Source organism: Manis javanica, chromosome 1 (genome assembly GCF_040802235.1).
Source record: "Manis javanica isolate MJ-LG chromosome 1, MJ_LKY, whole genome shotgun sequence".
Lineage (NCBI taxonomy): Eukaryota > Metazoa > Chordata > Mammalia > Pholidota > Manidae > Manis > Manis javanica.
Window position 1 is genome coordinate 170,970,914 of NC_133156.1, and position 19,040 is coordinate 170,989,953.

Sequence of the window (19,040 nt, forward strand, 5' to 3'; positions counted from 1 at the left end):
TTCTGCTCACAAAAAGTGGTGGAGGGAATAGCCCTGTGGATTCCTAATGGAAGGAGAGGATCATCCTTCCTTGCACGCCCAGGTCTGTCCCATCAGAGCACAAGGACAAGTCAGGCACTGGCTACATTGCCTTGAAGAGATTGACAGGGTATTTTCTCAACTGCCCCCCTGAACGTGGGCATTTTCCTACCTGAATTTACAGTTCCCTCAGTGCACATGATGATTCACATCCCTGTGTCTTCCTTTTCTCTCAGCCCAGAGGCTCTGCTTCATGCATTTGCCAGCTCTTACCTCCCCTTCGAAGCCCAGCCCAGTGACTCCCTCCTCTGGAAAGTCCCTCTGTCTCTGTCTTCAGTGAACCTCAGGCACAGCCCTGCGGGTCCCTCACCACACTGTATCCTAGGTGACCACCTTGCCCAGTGGTCTGTACTTGTGTTCTTTGAGGGTAAGTATACCTGAACTCCTTAGTATCTCTAGTCTTTACATGGCACTTGTGTAAAGGGGAGAAATACTGTATCTGGAATGTTAAAGGAAGGAAGAGAGGCTAGAGAAGGGCAGGGAGGTTTGTGCAGAACCTAGGGTTACAGAAGCCAGGAGCGGGGCCCTCAGCTAGTGAGTCATGGCCAGAGAGGACAGGAGAGAAGACAGACTCTCTTAGACTCTGGAAGAGTTGGGGATTCGAAGGGTAGGAGTTTCAAGAGGTTTTAAAGTGGAAAGCTGGGTCCTGAAAGGAGGAAAGACTCTTGCCTTACTAGAAACTACAAGGCAGTTTGTAAAGACAAAGGTGAAGTCTAGGACATGAGCCTGGACTGAGGACAGAATGATGGAACTGACGTTTCTCTTACGGCCTCAGGCTTTGTCAGGTGATGTGTATGACCTAACTTACTGCATATGCATAACAAACTATGCCTTTTAGATCTAGTCACCCTATTTTATGCAGGCAAAGGCTTTTGTATACTAAAAACCCAATGTATGTGAGCAGTTTGGGAGAACACAAGTTAGCCAAAGCCTGAGAGAGACTCAGTTTTGGGGACCATGTTGGGTCTCATAGCGAAGAACTGTCATGGGGTGAAGAGAGATGCCCCATGTCACTGTGGCATAGGGATGGTGACATAAGATGATGCCAACAGCAGCAGCTAACATTTATTAATCACTTCCTCTGTTGCTTTAAGAGCTAATTAATACTTCGATTACTTAGTTTGGAATCTCACTGTTGACTACTTTGGTTTCTTACCCGGCCATGACCAGTACAGACTTTACAGCTCTCATGCCGAAGTCATAGTGATCCTGCTGAGAGAGCTGTTCACTGCAAAGCTTATACATCTGAGTCATTTTTCTTGCTAGTATTTTACTGGATTCAAATCCTTCTGAATACAGAATCACCTAGAATGGAAAAGTATAATCCAATATGTGTATTATATTTATACCAATATATTAGCATAATACCAATGTGTTCAAAATACACTTTAAGAATTATACACCTCCAAATTTTTATGTCACTTAGTAAAAAATGTAGAGATTAAGAAAGGTTTTCTGTGCCACAAGCAGGCAGAGGTGCGTTGTTACACAGGGATGCCCGAGCACTGATTCTGCTTTCTTTCTGCAGGTGCAAATGTGGCTGTGGTGACATTTGGCTCAAGGAGTAACAGAGCCCTGTTTGAAAATGTTCACGTCATGGGGATTGGATGGTGTTATAAGGCCTAAGTGTAAGGGTAAGACCTGAGTATCCCTGATGTGGCAGGCAATGCCACCCAGGACAGAATCCATGGTAGCTATGCACTCCCTTGTAGGCTCCCTGAGAGTCAGGAGAAGCTACACAAAGGTTTGCAGCTTGTCCTCCACCCTAGGAGGCTAACTGCTTCTAACAAGTTTCTGTATCTGTGGTTAAATGAACCACATGATGTCACTGGAGGTGGGTGTGGACCGTTCCTCAACCCAGAGTCTACTCAAATCAGTGCAGTTGGCCTCAGAATTGGGCTGGGAAATGATGCAGACATTTCTTAGTGGTGTCTGTTTTGTTTATTGCTTTGTCACTGCCAATTAGCACGATGCTCTGTACATTGCAGATGATTAAAAATATTTACTGATAACAGAGTTGAATCTATTCAGTCTGCAACAACCATAGGAATAGTACTCAAAAGACTGGATTTTAAAAATTTTCCAATTAATTACTGAGTAATATGACAATAGGACAAAGCATGAAATGTGAACAAAATGCTGGACTGAGTTTTAAACCTGGTTTTCTTCCTAACAGCTTTGATCAACGAGCAAGTCACTTATTGTCCCTGTCCTTAGAGGGTCTAAAGTGAAGAGACCGCTTGCCTTATCTGCCTGCCATCCCACAGTGCCCATAGGGGGTGCCGGGGGACCCATGACATGCTGTAAGCATCACACTAATAAAAATTGTATCTAATAGTAGGATTTGGTATGGTCTATTTTATCCTTAGGTAATTACTTTTACTTTACACAGAATATTCTAAGTTAGCTGTTATTAAAGGAATGTATTAACCACAGGAGTAATACGTGCTTTGAGAAATGCCATTCTAAAAGGAGTAGTGCCTCTTGGTTTAAAATGCAGTGCTGAGAATGAGGGGCTTTCTGGAGTTTTGAAAATGTCCTATATTTTTGTCTTTACCAAAATACATGTGAATACATGTGTAATAATCCACTGAGGTGAATACACGTGCAATAATTCACTGAGTTGTACCCTTATAATCTGTGCATTTTACTACATACAAATTATACCTCAGTAAAAAGTGCCAAGAAAAATACATATAAAATTTAAATATACTGGTTCTTAGCTTGTAGGAAGAAACCAACACCAGTTTAAATAGAAAGATTCCTAGATGGATACAGGAAGAACAAGTACAATCATAAATAACTCATTAATTACTATTTTTTGACTAAGCTGGTACAGCTTCAAAACCAATCCCTGCCCTCCACCACAGTGATTAGTATTGCTTCTGCTCAACATCCCTTGCCTCTAATAACAAAACAATGCAGAGAAGTGAGAGTAATATTTATTATAATAGTAAAATGCTTATTATATAATACCAATATATTAGCATAATGCCAATGTGTTCAAAATCCACTTTAAGCATTATACCTCTCCAAATTGTTATACCACTTAGTAAAGAAATGAAAGATTGAGAAGAGTTTTCTGTGCCACAAGCAGGTGGAGGTGCATTGTTACACCGGGATGCCCGAGCGCTGACTCTGCTTTCTTTCTGCAGATGCAAATGTGGCCGTGGTGACATTTTTTTAGAACACATACAGACATTTTAATTCTTAAAGATGAATTGGTTAATTAAATTCATTGATTCATTCCAGTTTTAGGGGCTTACTATGTTCCAGATACCATTCTGGGTTATTAGGGATATAGCAGTTACACACACACACACACCCTTCTACATGTGAAAAATCATATTTATACTTAAAAGCAAACAATAATGTGAACTTTTGCCAGGGTGCATTCACAAAGACAACTTTTTACCTCAAAAGATTCAAATTGTAAATAAAAGAAACAAGCTGAAATTCTTGCTGATTTATAATATGAATCTCACCTCTGCAATCAAGGCATAATTTGGAACCATCATCGCAAAGGGTCTAAACAGAGCTTTCAAATTATCTGGCAGTTCAGTTCTGCCTGCATACCCAGGATTCATGGTGATGAAGGCTGCGCAAGTCATGACCAACTTTATTTCCCGCCCCTCAAACATGAATCTAGAGAGCTGTTTAAAGGAAAGAGAAAATATAACTTAACACTTCCCCAGACACTAGTAAATTCTTTCCCATAATTAGTACTCGAATATAAAATGTGTAGCGGAGCATTCAAGCAGACTACAGACGGCTGCTGTTGGACCCACTCCCAGTCTCTTCTGGGCTCAGTATTTCCTCTCTCTGTCTCCCTGTCCCTGCCTTGCCCAAACTGGCTCTTCCTTCCTGGCCCAGTCCTGCAGTCTTCTAGGCCTCATCATCTTTTGGTTAGACTCCTCAAACAGCATAGATTTAGTGACCATTAAACCTCCTCCACCTCTACTTTCTGGTATTCCTTAAGAAATTCTAATCTGATCTTACTCCTTGGGGGACTGAGGCCCCACAGTTACTATCACTGGCCCTACTCCTTCACTTTAATTCAATAGCAAACACCTACTGAGCATCTTTTGCAGTAAGGCAGCAGGTGAGGCCTGGAGGGAGATGGCTGAGGGAGACTCACTCCTGAGCCTTGGAGAGCTTCCAGGCTTGCTGCGTGGAGTCAGACCTGGCATTGGAGAGGTTGGACAAACTACAGACATGGGCATCAGTCAGGCACTCTTACTGGGGAAAATGACAAGACCCAGAATTCTGGAGTGATCAGTAGGAATGAGAGGACTCTAGCAGATAAAATCAAGTAGACTTGGTGATGGCTTAGATTTTGGGGTTCACAGTAACAGGGAAAATCCAAGATGAATTCCAGGTTTCTAGCTGGGCTGCTGGAGGAGGGCACTATTAAGACATCAGGAATTGAGGAAGGACCAAGAGATCTGTCAGTTCCTGGAGGAGAAAATGTGGGACAGTACAACTGGAGACAAGTCCTGTTGCCATTGAATGGTGGTTGGTGCCATTCAAACCCGCAAATTTCTGTGCCCTCCCTTCTTCTGCTGCTCCAGACTATCTCAGATGTGGCTAGTCTCCCATGTCCTTCTACCTTCCTCTTACCTCACATGGCTGCCCCCCAGCTGGCCGTGCTTCAATTCTGCCTCCGTGCTCTCACTTCTCCCTTATAACTCCCCGTGCTTTGCTCTCAGCTAATTGCTCAGCAAGGGGATAGTGACTTATGTGTAATGCTACATCTGGGGATCCCTGCATTTAATATGGAGGCAGGAGGGTATGCAGTTGACTTTCAAGCTCAGACTTTAGGGTCACATAGATTTAGGTGTGTATCTTGGCTTACAGTGTCCCCAGAAATATATTTTTAACTTCTTTGAATCCTTTTCACCTATAACGTTGGAAAAATGCCATCTACTTCACATAGGTCTGACATGAAGATAAAATAAGTGTAAAGTACAATGGTTTATATAATTTAGTGGCTCATTAAAGTCCAACTTCTTTTTTCTTTTTACTTGTTCTATAATTTGCTTTTTTGTAGAGGTGATAATCAAAATATTTAATACCTTCCCATGAGAATGGCTTCTGTTGCTATAGCTAGAGCTGGGTCCCCAGGGCCCTTGCTATGCCAGGATGAACCCTTATGGCTAGGTCCTGAGGAGGCCTGGAGCTCTTCAGAAAGGGGCCAAAGCAATGGTGGTGGACCCTCCAGGGGTTCAGGGCAGTGGCTATTTAAATTTAAATACTAAACAAGTGGAAGGCTATTCTGGTTTGTATAGGCTAAACATCGGTCTGCCCATTGTGATCTCATGACCATATCTTGAATGTCAGCACAGAGTGGTAAGGGACATGGTCTCATCCTTCACTGCCATCAGCTTCCCAATACAACCCCCTTCTCCAGGAACATGCTTGTATGGGCTAAAACAAATTTTAAGTAGTGGGCCATCTTCCTATCTTCATCTGATCCCATAATTCCTTGGCTTTTCCAGTCCAGGGAGTTCTGGAGAGTCAAGGTCCCGTTGGGTTCCCCAGGACTCCTCTCCCACTTGTCTACAGCACCAGACTGAGCCTGGGGGCCATAAGAAGTCAGTGGAACCCAGAAGAGGCAGCATTAGAGAAACCTAGCACAGAAGTAAATGTCAAAGGCCAGAACAAGAAAGATGAGGACGGGAACAGGAGGTAGAGGAGATGGGGCCAGGGTATGGGTGCATCTCTGAGTGTGTGTGTGTGTGTTGGGGGTGGGGGAAAGAACAGTTCCTTGGAGGCAGGGACTGAGTCTCACCATCTCTGTAACTCTAGCACAGTGTCTGTATTGCCTGGATGAGTAATTAATTTACCCAGTTAAAGTCCTGTTGTTATAGTACTTGCCAGTTACCCTGGAAACATAGAATAGACAGGCTAAAGTTTGAATTGACCTTTCTAAAGTGCAACATGCTCTAAGTTAACTACAAACTTAAGAGACTCTCCCTCTGTGGCTGTCCAGTGCTTTACCTTTGCGGCTTTGGCATTCCTAATGGTGATGAGCTGCTGTGCAATGACTGACAAAACTTCTATGTCAATTCGATTAAATTCATCAAAGCAGCACCAGGCCCCTGACTGTGCCAGACCACTGAAGAAGCGCCCCATCATCTGAAATTACAATAACACATTCAATTTTGCATTGCATAGTCGAACTCCTCTAAAAGTTAATTTTTGAGTCAAAATATTAAAAGGAAGTGGTATCTGCAAGTAAGCAATAGTTTTATGTGAATACTGAGCTATGCCAGAAGTTAGCAACTTTCTATAAAAAGAAGTATCTTTTTGTCTCTCATTCAATGATTTGCAACTAACTTTTATTTTATTTTATTGAAGTATCATTGACATACAATCTTGTATTGATTTCAAGTATACAACACAGTGGTTCAACAGTTACTCATATTATTAAATTCTCACTCCCACTACACAGTTACTATCTGCTAATATAGGAAGATATTACAGAATCATTGACTATATTCTCCATATGGTACTACCATCCCCATGACCAACATATATTATGATTTTTTGGGGCCCTTTTATTCCCCTCAACCTCTCTACTCACTGACTCCAACACCTTCCCCATGATAACCACCAGTCACTTCTCAGTGTCCATGAGTCTGCTGCTATTTTGTTCATTTTATTGTTTTGTTTTTATATTCCATAAACAAGAGAAACCATATGGTATTTATCTTTCTCTGCCTGGCATATTTCACTTAGCATAATACCCTCTAGGTTCATCCATGTTGTTGCAAATGGCAGGGTTTCTCTTTTTTATGGTTGAATAATAGTCCATTGTAAATATGTACAACCTCTTCTTTATCCAGTCATCTATTGATGGACACTTTAGTTTCTTCTGCTAATTTTTATTTTTTAAAAAATGACAATATGGCCAATTGTCCTGCTTTTTCAGAACCTTCACTCACCTACGCCAATACTTGACAGGTTCTCAAAGAAACTAACATATGGAATAGACACACGTAAGGACTTAAAAAAATCCTTGACAAATGTTCACTAATGGAAGCTTTCATTGCCTTTACAAGGTACTGTAGATGGTAGACAATACACAGGGGCTACTGAGAGAGGCATAGCTGCACACCAGGTTATGGTAATGGTTCCTAATTTCTTCTACAGCACAATCCTAATGGTAGAGGAGAATGAATATGTACTTGTGGCCATCTAAAGTGCAAAATTTCTTTAGAGACTTGCGTTTTGGGTTAAGCCTTTGTAGATAGCCAATCAAATATTCCCTTGCATTGCTTCTGCCTTTACTCTATAAAAGTCTTCTCCTCCCAGCTCCTACCAGTAGAGTGCTCCTAACCACTCCGGTTTGGCACTGCCCAATTCCAATAGATTTTTACTCAAATAAAGTGCTGACAAATTCAATATGCCTCCTTTTATCTTTTAACACAACCTGAAAATCTAGGAGTGGTCACCTGAACCCAGCTTGCTAGTTAGAATCCAAGTTCTCACATTTGAAATCTGAGCCTGATATTTCCATGGCAAAATTACAGTCTGAAGGCCTTTAAGCTCCTACTGCCAAGGAGGTCCTTAATGATGCCCTAGTCCCTGCCCTGTCCAAATCACTGTTAATTCTTCTTGGATTCTGTGAGATATCCAACATCCCAATATCCTTTCAATAAGCACATTTTTTGTAGTTACTTAAAAGATAAAATAGGAGTATTTATGTATTTAGCAATCTAAACAAAAAAAAGAAGGCTACTTTAAACAAGGAAAATAAAATATGAGAATATTTAAGGGAAGTGGAGGACAGATATAGGAGGTCTAGAGTAAAGAACAGAAAAGGGAATAAAAAAAGTTTCACAAAGTTGAAAAGACACACATTTCTGGTTACAAAGTCCACATATACCCAATAAAATAAATAAAGAAATTTGCCTGAAACTAGATCTTATCTAGATCTAGCCTGATAAAAATGTCAGAACACTAAGGATCAAGAGAAAAATCCAAAAGCTTCCAGAAATAGAGAGGAAGCAAAATAGTACTCACCTCCCAAAATATATTATGTTATTATCAGTTTTAGCATTAGCAAAACTGGTGCTAGAAGGCAATGAACTAAGGCATTCAAAATTATGAGGGAAAATGATTTTAAACCTATAATTTTACCTTCTACCAAATTATCAATTAAGGAGATGACTAGATAAAGGCAATCCATAAACTTAAATGGGAGAAAAAATTGCTCAAGGAAGTATTCCAGCAAAATAAAAAAGAAATATAAGACAGCAGTCAAACTGATACAAAGAACAGTGGCAGTTGAGTATGTTCTAGAACAATGATTCTCAAACTTGAGTAAACAGTGAAATTGCCTGGAGCACTTGTTTAAAAAAAAGACTGCTCGAGAACCAAGATGGCAGTATGAGTAGAGCAGCGGAAATCTCCTCCCAAAACCAAACATATTTTTGAAAATACAACAAATACAACTAATCCTAAAATAGAGACCAGAAGACACAGGACAACATCCAGACCACACCCACACCTGTGAGAACCCAGTGCCTCATGAAGGGGGTAAGATACATGCCCCGGCCCGGCGGGACCCGAGGCCCCACACCCCAGCTCCTGGTGGGAGGAGAGGAGTCGGAGCGGGGAGGGAGAGGGAGCCCAGGACTGCTAATCACCCAGACCCAGCCATCCGCACCAGAGTGTAGACACAGGATGTGCATGGGGTGCTGGATACTAGGGAAACAGGACAGTAAGACCTGTGAGTGGGTCCCTGCAGCCAGCGCCCTGGGGACAAAGAAAAGTGAGTGCTTTTTGAAAGTCTTAAAGGGACAGGGACCCCACAGCTGGATGGAAGCCTGGGACACGTAGCCCAGCAGCTGCAAACCTCAGGGAGCTCTGGGTGCCCGAACCCCTGCAGCGCAGCTTGGAGGCTCCTCACCACGAGTTCCCCCTCTTATGTGGCTCCGCCATATTGGAGTAGCAGCCTGAGGCTAGCCATGCCCACAGCAACTGCAGAGCTAAATAAACTCCATAGCAGCCGGGCAAGATCAGAAGCCCCATCTGCACGCAGCTGCCTAGCACAAGCCACGAGAGGCCACTGCTCTCCCAGGAGAGAAAGGTCATAAACTGGTAAGAAGGGACTTTTTCTTACCCAACACACGTGCCAGCTCCCCACAAATATATCTATCGCCATGAAAAGGGAGAAGAAATTGATACAGACCAAGATCACAGAGGCAAACCCTGAGAAGGAGATAGACCTAACCAGTCTTCCTGAAAAAGAATTAAAAATAAAGCTCATAACCATGCTGATGGAGATGCAGAGAAATATGCAAGAGCTAAGGGATGAAGTCCGGAGGGAGATTACAGATGTCCAGAGGGAGATTACAGACATCCGGTGGGAGATTACAGAAATGAAACAATCTTTAGAAGGATTTATAAACAGAATGGATAAGATGCAAGAGGCGATTGATGGAATAGAAACCAGAGAACATGAATGCATAGAAGCTGATGCAGAGAGAGATAAAAGGATCTTCAGGAATGAAACAATAATAAGAGAACTGTGTGACCAATCCAAAAGGAACAATATCTGCATTATAGGGGTACCAGAAGAAGAAGAGAGAGAAAAAGGAATAGAAAGAGTATTTGAAGAAATAATTGCTGAAAACTTCCCCAAACTGGGGGAGGAAATAATTGATCAGACCATGGAAGTGTACAGAACTCCCAACAGAAAGGATCCAATGAGGACAACACCAAGACACATAATAATTAAAATGGCAAAGATCAAGAACAAGGACAGAGTTTTAAAGGCAGCTAGAGAGAGGAAAAAGGTCACCTACAAAGGAAAACCCATCAGGCTATCATCAGACTTCTCAACAGAAACCTTACAGGCCAGAAGAGAATGGCATGATATACTTAATGCAATGAAACAGAAGGGCCTTGAACCAAGAATACTGTATCCAGCACGATTATCATTTAAATATGAAGGAGAGATTAAACAATTCCCAGACAAGCAAAAGTTGAGGGAATTTGCCTCCCACAACCCACCTCTACAGGGTATTTTAGAGGGACTGCTCTAGATGGGAGCACTTCTAAAACTAAATAGATGTTACCAGAGAAAATAAAATCACAGCAAAGAAAGCAGACCAACCAAATACTAACTAAAGGCAAAAAATAAAATCAACTACCCACACAAAAGCAGTTAAAGGAAGCACAAAAGAGCACAGAATAAACCAACCAACATATAAAGAACGGAGGAGGAGGAATAAGAAGGGAGAAAAATAAAGAATGACCAGACAGTGTCTAAAATAGCTCAATAAGTGAGTTAAGTTAGATAGTACGATACTAAAGAAGCTAACCTTTGGCAACCATGAATCTAAAGCCTGCAATGGTAATAAGTACATATCTTTCAATAATCACCCTAAATGTAAATGGACTGAATGCACCAATCAAAAGACACAGAATAATAGAATGGATAAAAAAGCAAGACCCATCTCTATGCTGCTTACAAGAGACTCACCTTAAACCCAAAGACTATAGGAACAAAGAAAGACTGAAGGAACAAAACAGCAGCAGAATCATAGAACCTAAGAATGGACTAACAGTTACCAAAGGGAAAGGGACTGGGGAGAAAGGGAGGAAAGGGAGGGATAAGGATGGGGAAAAAGAAAGGGGACATTATGATTAGCATGTATAATGTGGGGGGTGGGCACGGGGAGGGCTGTGCAACACAGAGAAGACAAGTAGTGATTCTACAGCATCTTACTATGCTGATGGACAGTACTGTAATGGGGCTTGTGGGGAGGGATTTGGTGAAGGGGGGACCCTAGTAAACATAATATTGTTCATGTAATTGTAGATTAATGACAACAAAATTAATTAATTAATTAATAATTTAAAAAATAATAGTAATATTTATTCTTAATAAATTAAAAAATAGAAAACCATGAAACAGAAAAAAAAAAGCAGACTGCTAGGCTTTCAGGTCTAGGGTTTCTGACTTAGTAGGTCTGAGGTGGGGCCTGGTAATTTGCATTTGTAACAAGTTGCCAGGTGATGATAAAGCCGTTGGTCCTGAGCTGGCACTTTGAGAATTACTTACTGCTCCAGAACTTGGCTTCTCAAAGAGAACCAGTGTCACTTTGCATCACCTGGAAGGATATTAGAAATGCAAAATTTCAGGACCCATCCCATATCTATAGAATCAGAATAGGTATATTAATAAGATCTCCAGGTGATTCACTAGCACATTAAAGTTGGAAAAACACGGTTCTAGAGTAAAACAACCCTGATACTTGGAATATCTTCCTTTGAATGGCAGGCAGAGGGTTCATGATGAGTGTACTGATCCTTTTCTATGGCCCAATATTCTATTAAATTCCACTATGAATTATTCTTGATATTGTAAGTGCTATAAAATGGGTTTACATTTTCATACTCAACTTCCAGATAAAGCAAAGAAAGCATAGTTATAGTTATAGAATAATGCAATTTTATAAACCTTACAGTTAAAAAAATTGTATGAACTAATGAAAATCAGGATGTAAAACTGGAACAGCAAGTAGGAGTGTCCTGTCTGACAAAATCTTGACTTAATAAGCTGGCAGGTAATGTCCAAAATCATATGTACAAATGTAATGAATGTATGTTTTTATAGATATTAGCAATCATCAGAGGAACTGTCTCCCTCAGAAAACTTGTCTCTGGAGAGTAGCAACTTGGTGATGTGAATAGGAAGGAAAATTTTTACTTTTAACTTTGGATCTTTCTGTACACTTTGAATTTTTCCATAGATATTTATTTAATTTTAAAAGGCTAGTTTAATAAATCCTTTCTGAAACAAGATGGAGTATAAATAAGAGTAAATAAATATTTAATTTTCTTATCATTAAATGTAATTGGGACTTCCGGGGTCCACAAACTACAGGTCACAGGCCACCTCTGGCCTGCCATCTGCTTTGCAAATGGGGTTTTATTGGAATACACCCACACTCACTCATCTGCACATTATCTATGGCAGCTCTGGTGCCGCAACAGCAGGAAGAATTGGTAAGTTGCAACACAATGCCTAAGGTATGCAAGCCTAAAATATTTCCTACTTGGCATTTTCTAGAAAGTTTGCTGACTCCTGCTCTAGAGGCTAAGATAAATGAATCATGTATATATATCTGCTTGCGTTAAGTATCTCACAGCACACACTTGTGGCTTTGGGAGTACACATCTCCCTGGAATGACTGAGCCCAAAAGATGACTACCTAATAATATAAGATGGATTTCGTAGGCAATTTTTACACACACATAAATTCAAATTTTGAGTTGAGAAGCTCTAAAACAACCAAAATTTTTATGGCTAAACTATAAAAAAAATCATCACAGTCGTGACATCTGATGTGTTTCTGATGAGATAATGAGGACATTTAATAGTAGTGACAGCAGAAAGTCATAAGTCAGTGGGATGTTACTGAGTGTGAATTCTTCCACAGATGCTGCCAGCAGTTTCCCATATAGCAGTGCCTCCTTATCCACAGGTGAGACACTCCAAGGCCCCCAGGGGAGGGCTGAAACCTCGGACAGTACTGAATCTTACATGTACTATGCTTTTTCCTGCACATACATACCTACACATATCATACACATATGATAAAGTTTAATTTTAAATTAGGCACAATAAGAGGTTAACAAAAGTAATAACAAAATAGAACAATTATAACAATATGCTATAGTAAAATTAGGTGAACGTGGTCTCTCAGTCTCTCTAAAAATATCTTACTGCATTGCACTCACTCTTCTTTTTGGGAGGATGTGAGATGGTAAAATGCCTACATGACGAGATGAAGTGAGGTGAATAACACAGGCATTGAGGTATAGTTTAAGCCAGAACCACAGTTGACCACAGGTTAACTAAAACTGCAGAAAGTAACACTGCAGATAAGGGGTGACTACTACATTCTTTTCTGAGTGTACCCAGAGGCCACTTCTGTCACTCAACTTTGCAAATTAGAAATTAGCATATTAAATTAGCAGTTTCCAAATTGTCATCTGGGGATACCTGCGAATACCATAGTTTCTTTTAGGGGGTCTCTGACATCGAGGTATTTTCATAATAATACTAAAATGTCATTTGCCTTTTTCACTCTCATTCTCTCCTGAGAGTACAGAGTGTGAAGAAATTATTGATAGGGTCTGAGTTTCCACAATGCAAGTAATCTTTAAGAAACTACCGCTTGTTATGTTTTGGTGCAGTCTCAAAGAACAGCAATTATCTGAAAAAGTAATTAAAATATTCCTTTCTTTTTAGGGTATGTAATCTGTGTGAGGCTAGACGTTTTTCAAATATTCAATTAAAATAATATCTCAACAGACTGAATGCAGAAGCAGATATGGCAATCTGGGTGTCTTCTATTATGCCAAACATCAGAGGTTTTCAAAAATATGAAACAATGTCACTGTTCTTACAAAATTTTTTGTTTTGCAAAATAGTTACTTTTCAACAGAAAATATGTTTATGCTATCACGTAATGGATTATTATTTTAAAATAAATATTTTAAATGTATCAGTTTAATTAACATGGCAAATATCAACAGATATTGTCCATACATATAAACAAAAGCTCTTTGGAGGTCTCAATAATTTTTAAGAGTATAAATGAGTCCTATGATCAAAAAAATTGAGAACTTCTATACTGAAAAATCTTACTATGAATTCTCACCTCCTACATGTTTCATTATCAATACACAATCCTCTGAATTGCTCATCTCTTCCTGTAAGCTTAGTCCTTATTTCTAGCTTTCCCTGCTATCAATCTTGTATCTCATCTCACCTCTTTCTGCTTACAGACATGAGGAGATTTCTATTTTTACCACCATGTGTTAAGTTCTCCCTTGGCCTTGATCCATACCTGGACCACCCAGACTCCTTCTCCCTTCTCTTATTCCTCTTTAACCATCACTTGCCCCACGAGTTTTCCCTTGTTTGCCATCACCCCATCCTCCCCTTCTTTTGTTCTGTCACGTTTCAAGTAGAGAAGCCACACAAAACACTTTAACGTTAGTGTTTAGATGCTGGGACTGCACCTTGTAGTCTAAGCCGTCGGAGCAATTGAAGACAACACACTGAATGGCGAGGGCTTTGGCCAGGTCTTTGGTAGTCTCGGTTTTCCCTGTGCCGGCAGGACCAGCTGGTGCCCCTCCGAGGTCGAGCTGCAAAGCCCCCATTAGGCAAAGATAGCAGCGGTCCTGAAGAAATAATGAAGTCAATGAATTGTCATTATTGAAGGGAACTGACTCCAGCCACCAATTCCTAAATCCTTTTCCACAGGAAGAGGGTCATTATTTTCTGTGACGGGTTGTTTGAGCAAATGAGATACACTCAAAGATCCAGGCAACTAAATAATGCAGATCTCTGCTTCACAAAGACGTACTCATGGCAAATTCTTTCAGGAGTTAATGTTAGACAAAACTTTTTAAGAGTATTGTAATAAAAAAGCACTTCCATGTGAACACTGACTTAGGTGATCAGCAACCTACCGTGAGAGGAGTAATAACCAGTCTTGGGCAGGCACCCAAATATTCATAGCCATAAGTGTACTGTGAGAGCGCCATCCTAGCCACGCAATTATCCAGGTCTATATCCCAATAGTAGCGCAGTTGTCTCTGCCAGTCAAAGGATTCGACTCCCTCTACCTGCAAAGGTGATGACAATGAAACACATGTTAGATGTACTAATTTCAGAAACAAATAAATGATCTTATTAAAATGTAGGTTACCTTAGTTTGAACAAGCTCAGTGACTATGTCTCTTGCATGTACATCAATAGTAATTAAGGCAGTTAAGATGTTTCTGTGTAATTTAGGAAGATTGCCTCGAACTAGTGCAGCCAGGGCATTTAATCTCTACAAATTAAAAAAGAAATTGCCATGATGAATTTTCAAGTATCAGCTTACATATATATCTTTGTACTAATAAATTAGGAGTAGATGTTTGCCAAAACTATCTAATTTTAAGAATCTATAATTCTGTGACCAACAGGACAACAGTTTAACATATTTAATTCCTAGAGGACTTTTAGGAAATACATACTATTTTTATCCCGATTTTACATTAGAGGAAACTGAAGGACAGGGAGGGTAAGTAACTTGATGGTATGACATGGCAAACGAGATATGCATAGACGTTGGCCTCTAGGAAAGCCCATATGATGCTGACTCTAGGGAAGATGGACTGTTCCCCCTAAAAATTAAATGCAATTAAGGTAGTACTCCTCATTTTTAGGGGTAGTTTTTCCTTCGATAATCAGAAAACTTGGGCATTTTAATTAAGCTAGTGATTGATTAAGTAAAAGCATTTTTTGATAGATCGAGTGCCTAATTTTCACTTATGGTTAAATCATTTTCAAGAAGAGCAGTGCCCTGAAGGCCTTGAACTACTGTGCTGAATTTTCACTCAGGCTGACCCTATCAAGGACCACCTCTCTGGAGAGGCCAGTGGGACTTTCCTTAGGAAGTCATTCTCTTTTCTGAGGCTCTTTGACATGCAATTCTATTGAGGACCTTCTTGAGGTGGTCTTCTCTTATTTCAAGAAAGTTGTTTCCTCCTTTTTGGGATTTAAGGGTGATTCTTCAAAACATACAACATTGCTTGGAAACTGAATTTGGAGTTAAAGAATAGGCACAGCTATAAAGTGCTATTTCCCAACTATAGCTTAAAAATTCTTGTATAGTGGTATTTAGAGCCATTCAATTATTTATTGATTTATTGACAGTTACCTGAGGATTCTATAAAATAATAGAAAAGCACATCTTGAGCCTAAGAATAGAAATGGCACAAATGTTGGGGTTTTCCTGGTAAATAAACTTCTGTGAGAGCTATCCAGGACCTAGTAAATATAAATTCTCCTTAAATGTTGCAAACCCTTATAATTCTGAGAATTTCCCCAATTGTCTTTTTCCTATTTTTATAAGTATTCATACAAATACTACACCAACACCGAGATAGTGTCCCTAAGAAAACTTGAACATAAATGGTTTTCGTGAGAACCCCAAAGCTTTTTAAGTCATGTTGGAGCATTAAATTCTGAAATAAAGTGAATTTGCATTAACCATGCCAATAAAAACTACTGAGACCATTCGTTTCATCAATATGTTATATCATCTTGCTAAAAATCTCACCTCAAAGTTTACTTTTTCAAAAGCTTCCAGAGCCTCCATATGGCTACCATTTTCTTTTTCCAAACACTCAGTCAAATCCTGGCACCACATGATTTGAGAAATGGTCAGGATCACCTGCATGGAAACATCTCCTGTAAGTGTGTGATGCATGCCACCAAAAAAGGATTCAGAGATGGAAATTTGAGGAGTGTAAGTTACTTGAGAAGGGTGACCAGCAATCACCCAGTCTGTCCTTGATTTCCCCAGATAGTCAGCGATGGCAGCTTTGCATAGGCGGCGCAGAGATGTGAACATGGCTTCCTCCACTTTCCCAAGCCACTCCTCCACATTGCCTCGGGCTTTGAGGCCTTTGCCCAAGCCAACCTAGCAGATAATCAGAGCAATGATGACATGGTTTGGGTAGGATTGATTGTAGGATGAACATTTTCTGTACTTCTGTAACAATGCTGAGTTCTGTGGACACTCAAGCCTGACCACAGATACATCCAATTGACATCCTGCTCTGCACCTTGCCTTATTCCCCTCCACTTGTTGCTTTATTTTACTGGTTCCTTTTGGAGCCAACTCCCAAAAGAGAAATCTACATGTACTACACACATTCCTTCACTTTCTTTTCCTGCTTGCTGCCATCTAGTTTTGGGCCCAAACACTCCTCTAAACCTGGTAAAGTCATTAAGGTTACCAATGTTCTCCCAACTGTCCTTGTATTTATTTCTTAGATTTCCAGGGACCTGACCACCCCACTTGTCTGGGTCTCTGGCATTTGTTCTTCTTCTACCCTCTCTTTAAGTTTCATGTTTTCCCTGGATCCTAACCTTGGTCCCCCAGCCTTTGTCTTCTATGTGAGTAATGAGCAAATTCTTTTGCAAGAGGATCAACTCAGGACAAGTAAAATGTGTTTGGGCTCTTGCCACCCCATAGATACAGCTCTGGGCTCTAACTGGACCGAAATCCTTGGCATCTCCCTGCGCAGCTCCTCTGGATGGAATGTTTTCCCTCCCATGTCTCCTCTCCATCCTCCCTGGCTGCCTGTGAGTGCGTGTGTGTGAAGTCACTTGGTTTCCCACAGTCTGCTAACGCATTCCCTCCCTTGATATTTACTGTATGCCAGGCACTTTGCAGTGCCCTGGAGATGGCCAACAATGCCAACACTTGGATAGCACCCACTAGGTATGGATCGAACTAATTTACGTAGAGTAATGCTTGACAATCCCCAGCATCTCATTAACCAGGTATGATTACTAAGTTGCGTTTTATAGCTGAGGTTAAAGGGTAGGACTGAGTCCAGGTGACCTGGCAGTAGAACTAGTGCTTTTAATAAGTCTGCTCTGCAGCTTCTTATGCAGAGGTAAGACACGGCTCTGGTTTTCTCCACTGTGTTCCCAAGAACAGAGCACATTCCTGTTTTGCACTTATTGTGGTGAGTTTCAATTGTTTGTTGGACTATGTCTTCACTAGAGCTCTTTGAGGGCAAGAATTTAATCTTGGTTCTCTTTAAGCTGCCAAGCCAGCAGAGCCCGAGTACGCAGGAGCGCTTGCCGAAGGCTTACAGTGCCAGTGAATAAACCTCCACCCTCAACCCTAAAGGAAGGACAAAGTTTGCCTATAAAGAATTGTGAACAAAGAGCACCTCACCCTTTCTCCTTCTGGCGATAGCATCGCTAAAATATCATTAGTGAAAATCTTTTCTGGCTCTCCATCCATACCAGGAATTTTTCCTTCAGTAGGAGGCATGAGAGCAAATTCAAGGTTTGAAATGGAGTCAAAGCATTTCCTTAAGTGCGGCTGCACAGCTTGGGGATTTCGTGTCTGGGCCAAAATCTCCAGAAGTTCATCATTTGATAAGAAGTAAAATCTGGATTAAAGAAAATACTCAAAATATAACTTGAAATTGAAGCAAAGCCCTATACAGACATGAAAGAAAATAATCACTTAGCCACAGCTCTTCCCCATCCACTGATTTCCAGGATCTCCAACCTATCCGCCCTGGGTTTCTGGGGAGACCACATGTCTCTAAATATAATTGTTGTGAAGATTAGTGTGGCTGCATCTCAAACACCTAGAATCAGTGCCTGGTACATAAAAGATAGACGTTTTCCATGAAGACTGTAAAAAATGCTAGCTCTTGCTCTGACTGATTTGTTCACATGTCTGTGTTACCTAGTTTTGATCTTCTAGAGTGCTATTATCACGCAATTTTTTAGATAGTTGGATGAGTGGTTACAGCAACTTTATTTGGATCTGTGACTATGCACATGTGGGCCATGCTAGCATGATCCTCCAGGGGATTTTCTTAGATCCTGCCCAACAGGGCCCTTTGGAGGGACCTGAGGAAAGGAAAAGGAGGGGCACACCTGGACGCCTAGGGATGAGTGAGAGGGACAAAGGCCTGGCCAGAGAAGATAGCTCACTTCTGTGGAAGAAGATGCCTAGGAGAGATCCTTTGGGATTGGAGGAGTGGTAAAGAGCCCATGGCAGGCGCCATGTGGGAGAGACAGGGTCAGATAGGTCCCTGCCAGTTCACGCTTTTCTTGCCATTTTGCCTCTCTTCCCTTCCCTGTCCCAAACCTGGAAACCTCGGAAACTTAACAGGAAGTGGGGAGGTTGATCGCATGTCATCATCATTAAAGTATTTAATCTTGCAACAGGCTGGGGTAGGAAAAGGGGACATTCTAACTTTGAAATAAATTCATTTTCTTCAGATTATTATAGATCATCTATTATATTAAGGTGACAAGAGGTTTTTATTTTGTATTATTATCTCGAATGACCAGAAAATTTATGGAGGCTGCCCAACATTTTGTCCAGGGTAGGAAGAAA

The 19,040-nt window shown here is 40.8% G+C and overlaps 1 protein-coding gene across 1 annotated transcript in view; it reads right to left on the reverse strand.

The window, feature by feature from the left end:
* The window catches only part of DNAH6 (dynein axonemal heavy chain 6), a 233,227-nt gene that overhangs the window by 135,581 nt on the left and 78,606 nt on the right, over positions 1-19,040 (reverse strand). The window contains exons 24-32 of the mRNA XM_073241805.1: positions 17,856-18,075; positions 16,419-16,583; positions 16,221-16,334; positions 14,820-14,945; positions 14,581-14,736; positions 14,128-14,289; positions 6,079-6,216; positions 3,564-3,731; positions 1,235-1,383 (exon numbers count right to left, since the gene is read on the reverse strand). Of these exons, the coding sequence (XP_073097906.1) occupies positions 1,235-1,383; positions 3,564-3,731; positions 6,079-6,216; positions 14,128-14,289; positions 14,581-14,736; positions 14,820-14,945; positions 16,221-16,334; positions 16,419-16,583; positions 17,856-18,075 (1,398 nt within the window). The remainder of the gene's footprint in view (positions 1-1,234; positions 1,384-3,563; positions 3,732-6,078; positions 6,217-14,127; positions 14,290-14,580; positions 14,737-14,819; positions 14,946-16,220; positions 16,335-16,418; positions 16,584-17,855; positions 18,076-19,040) is intronic.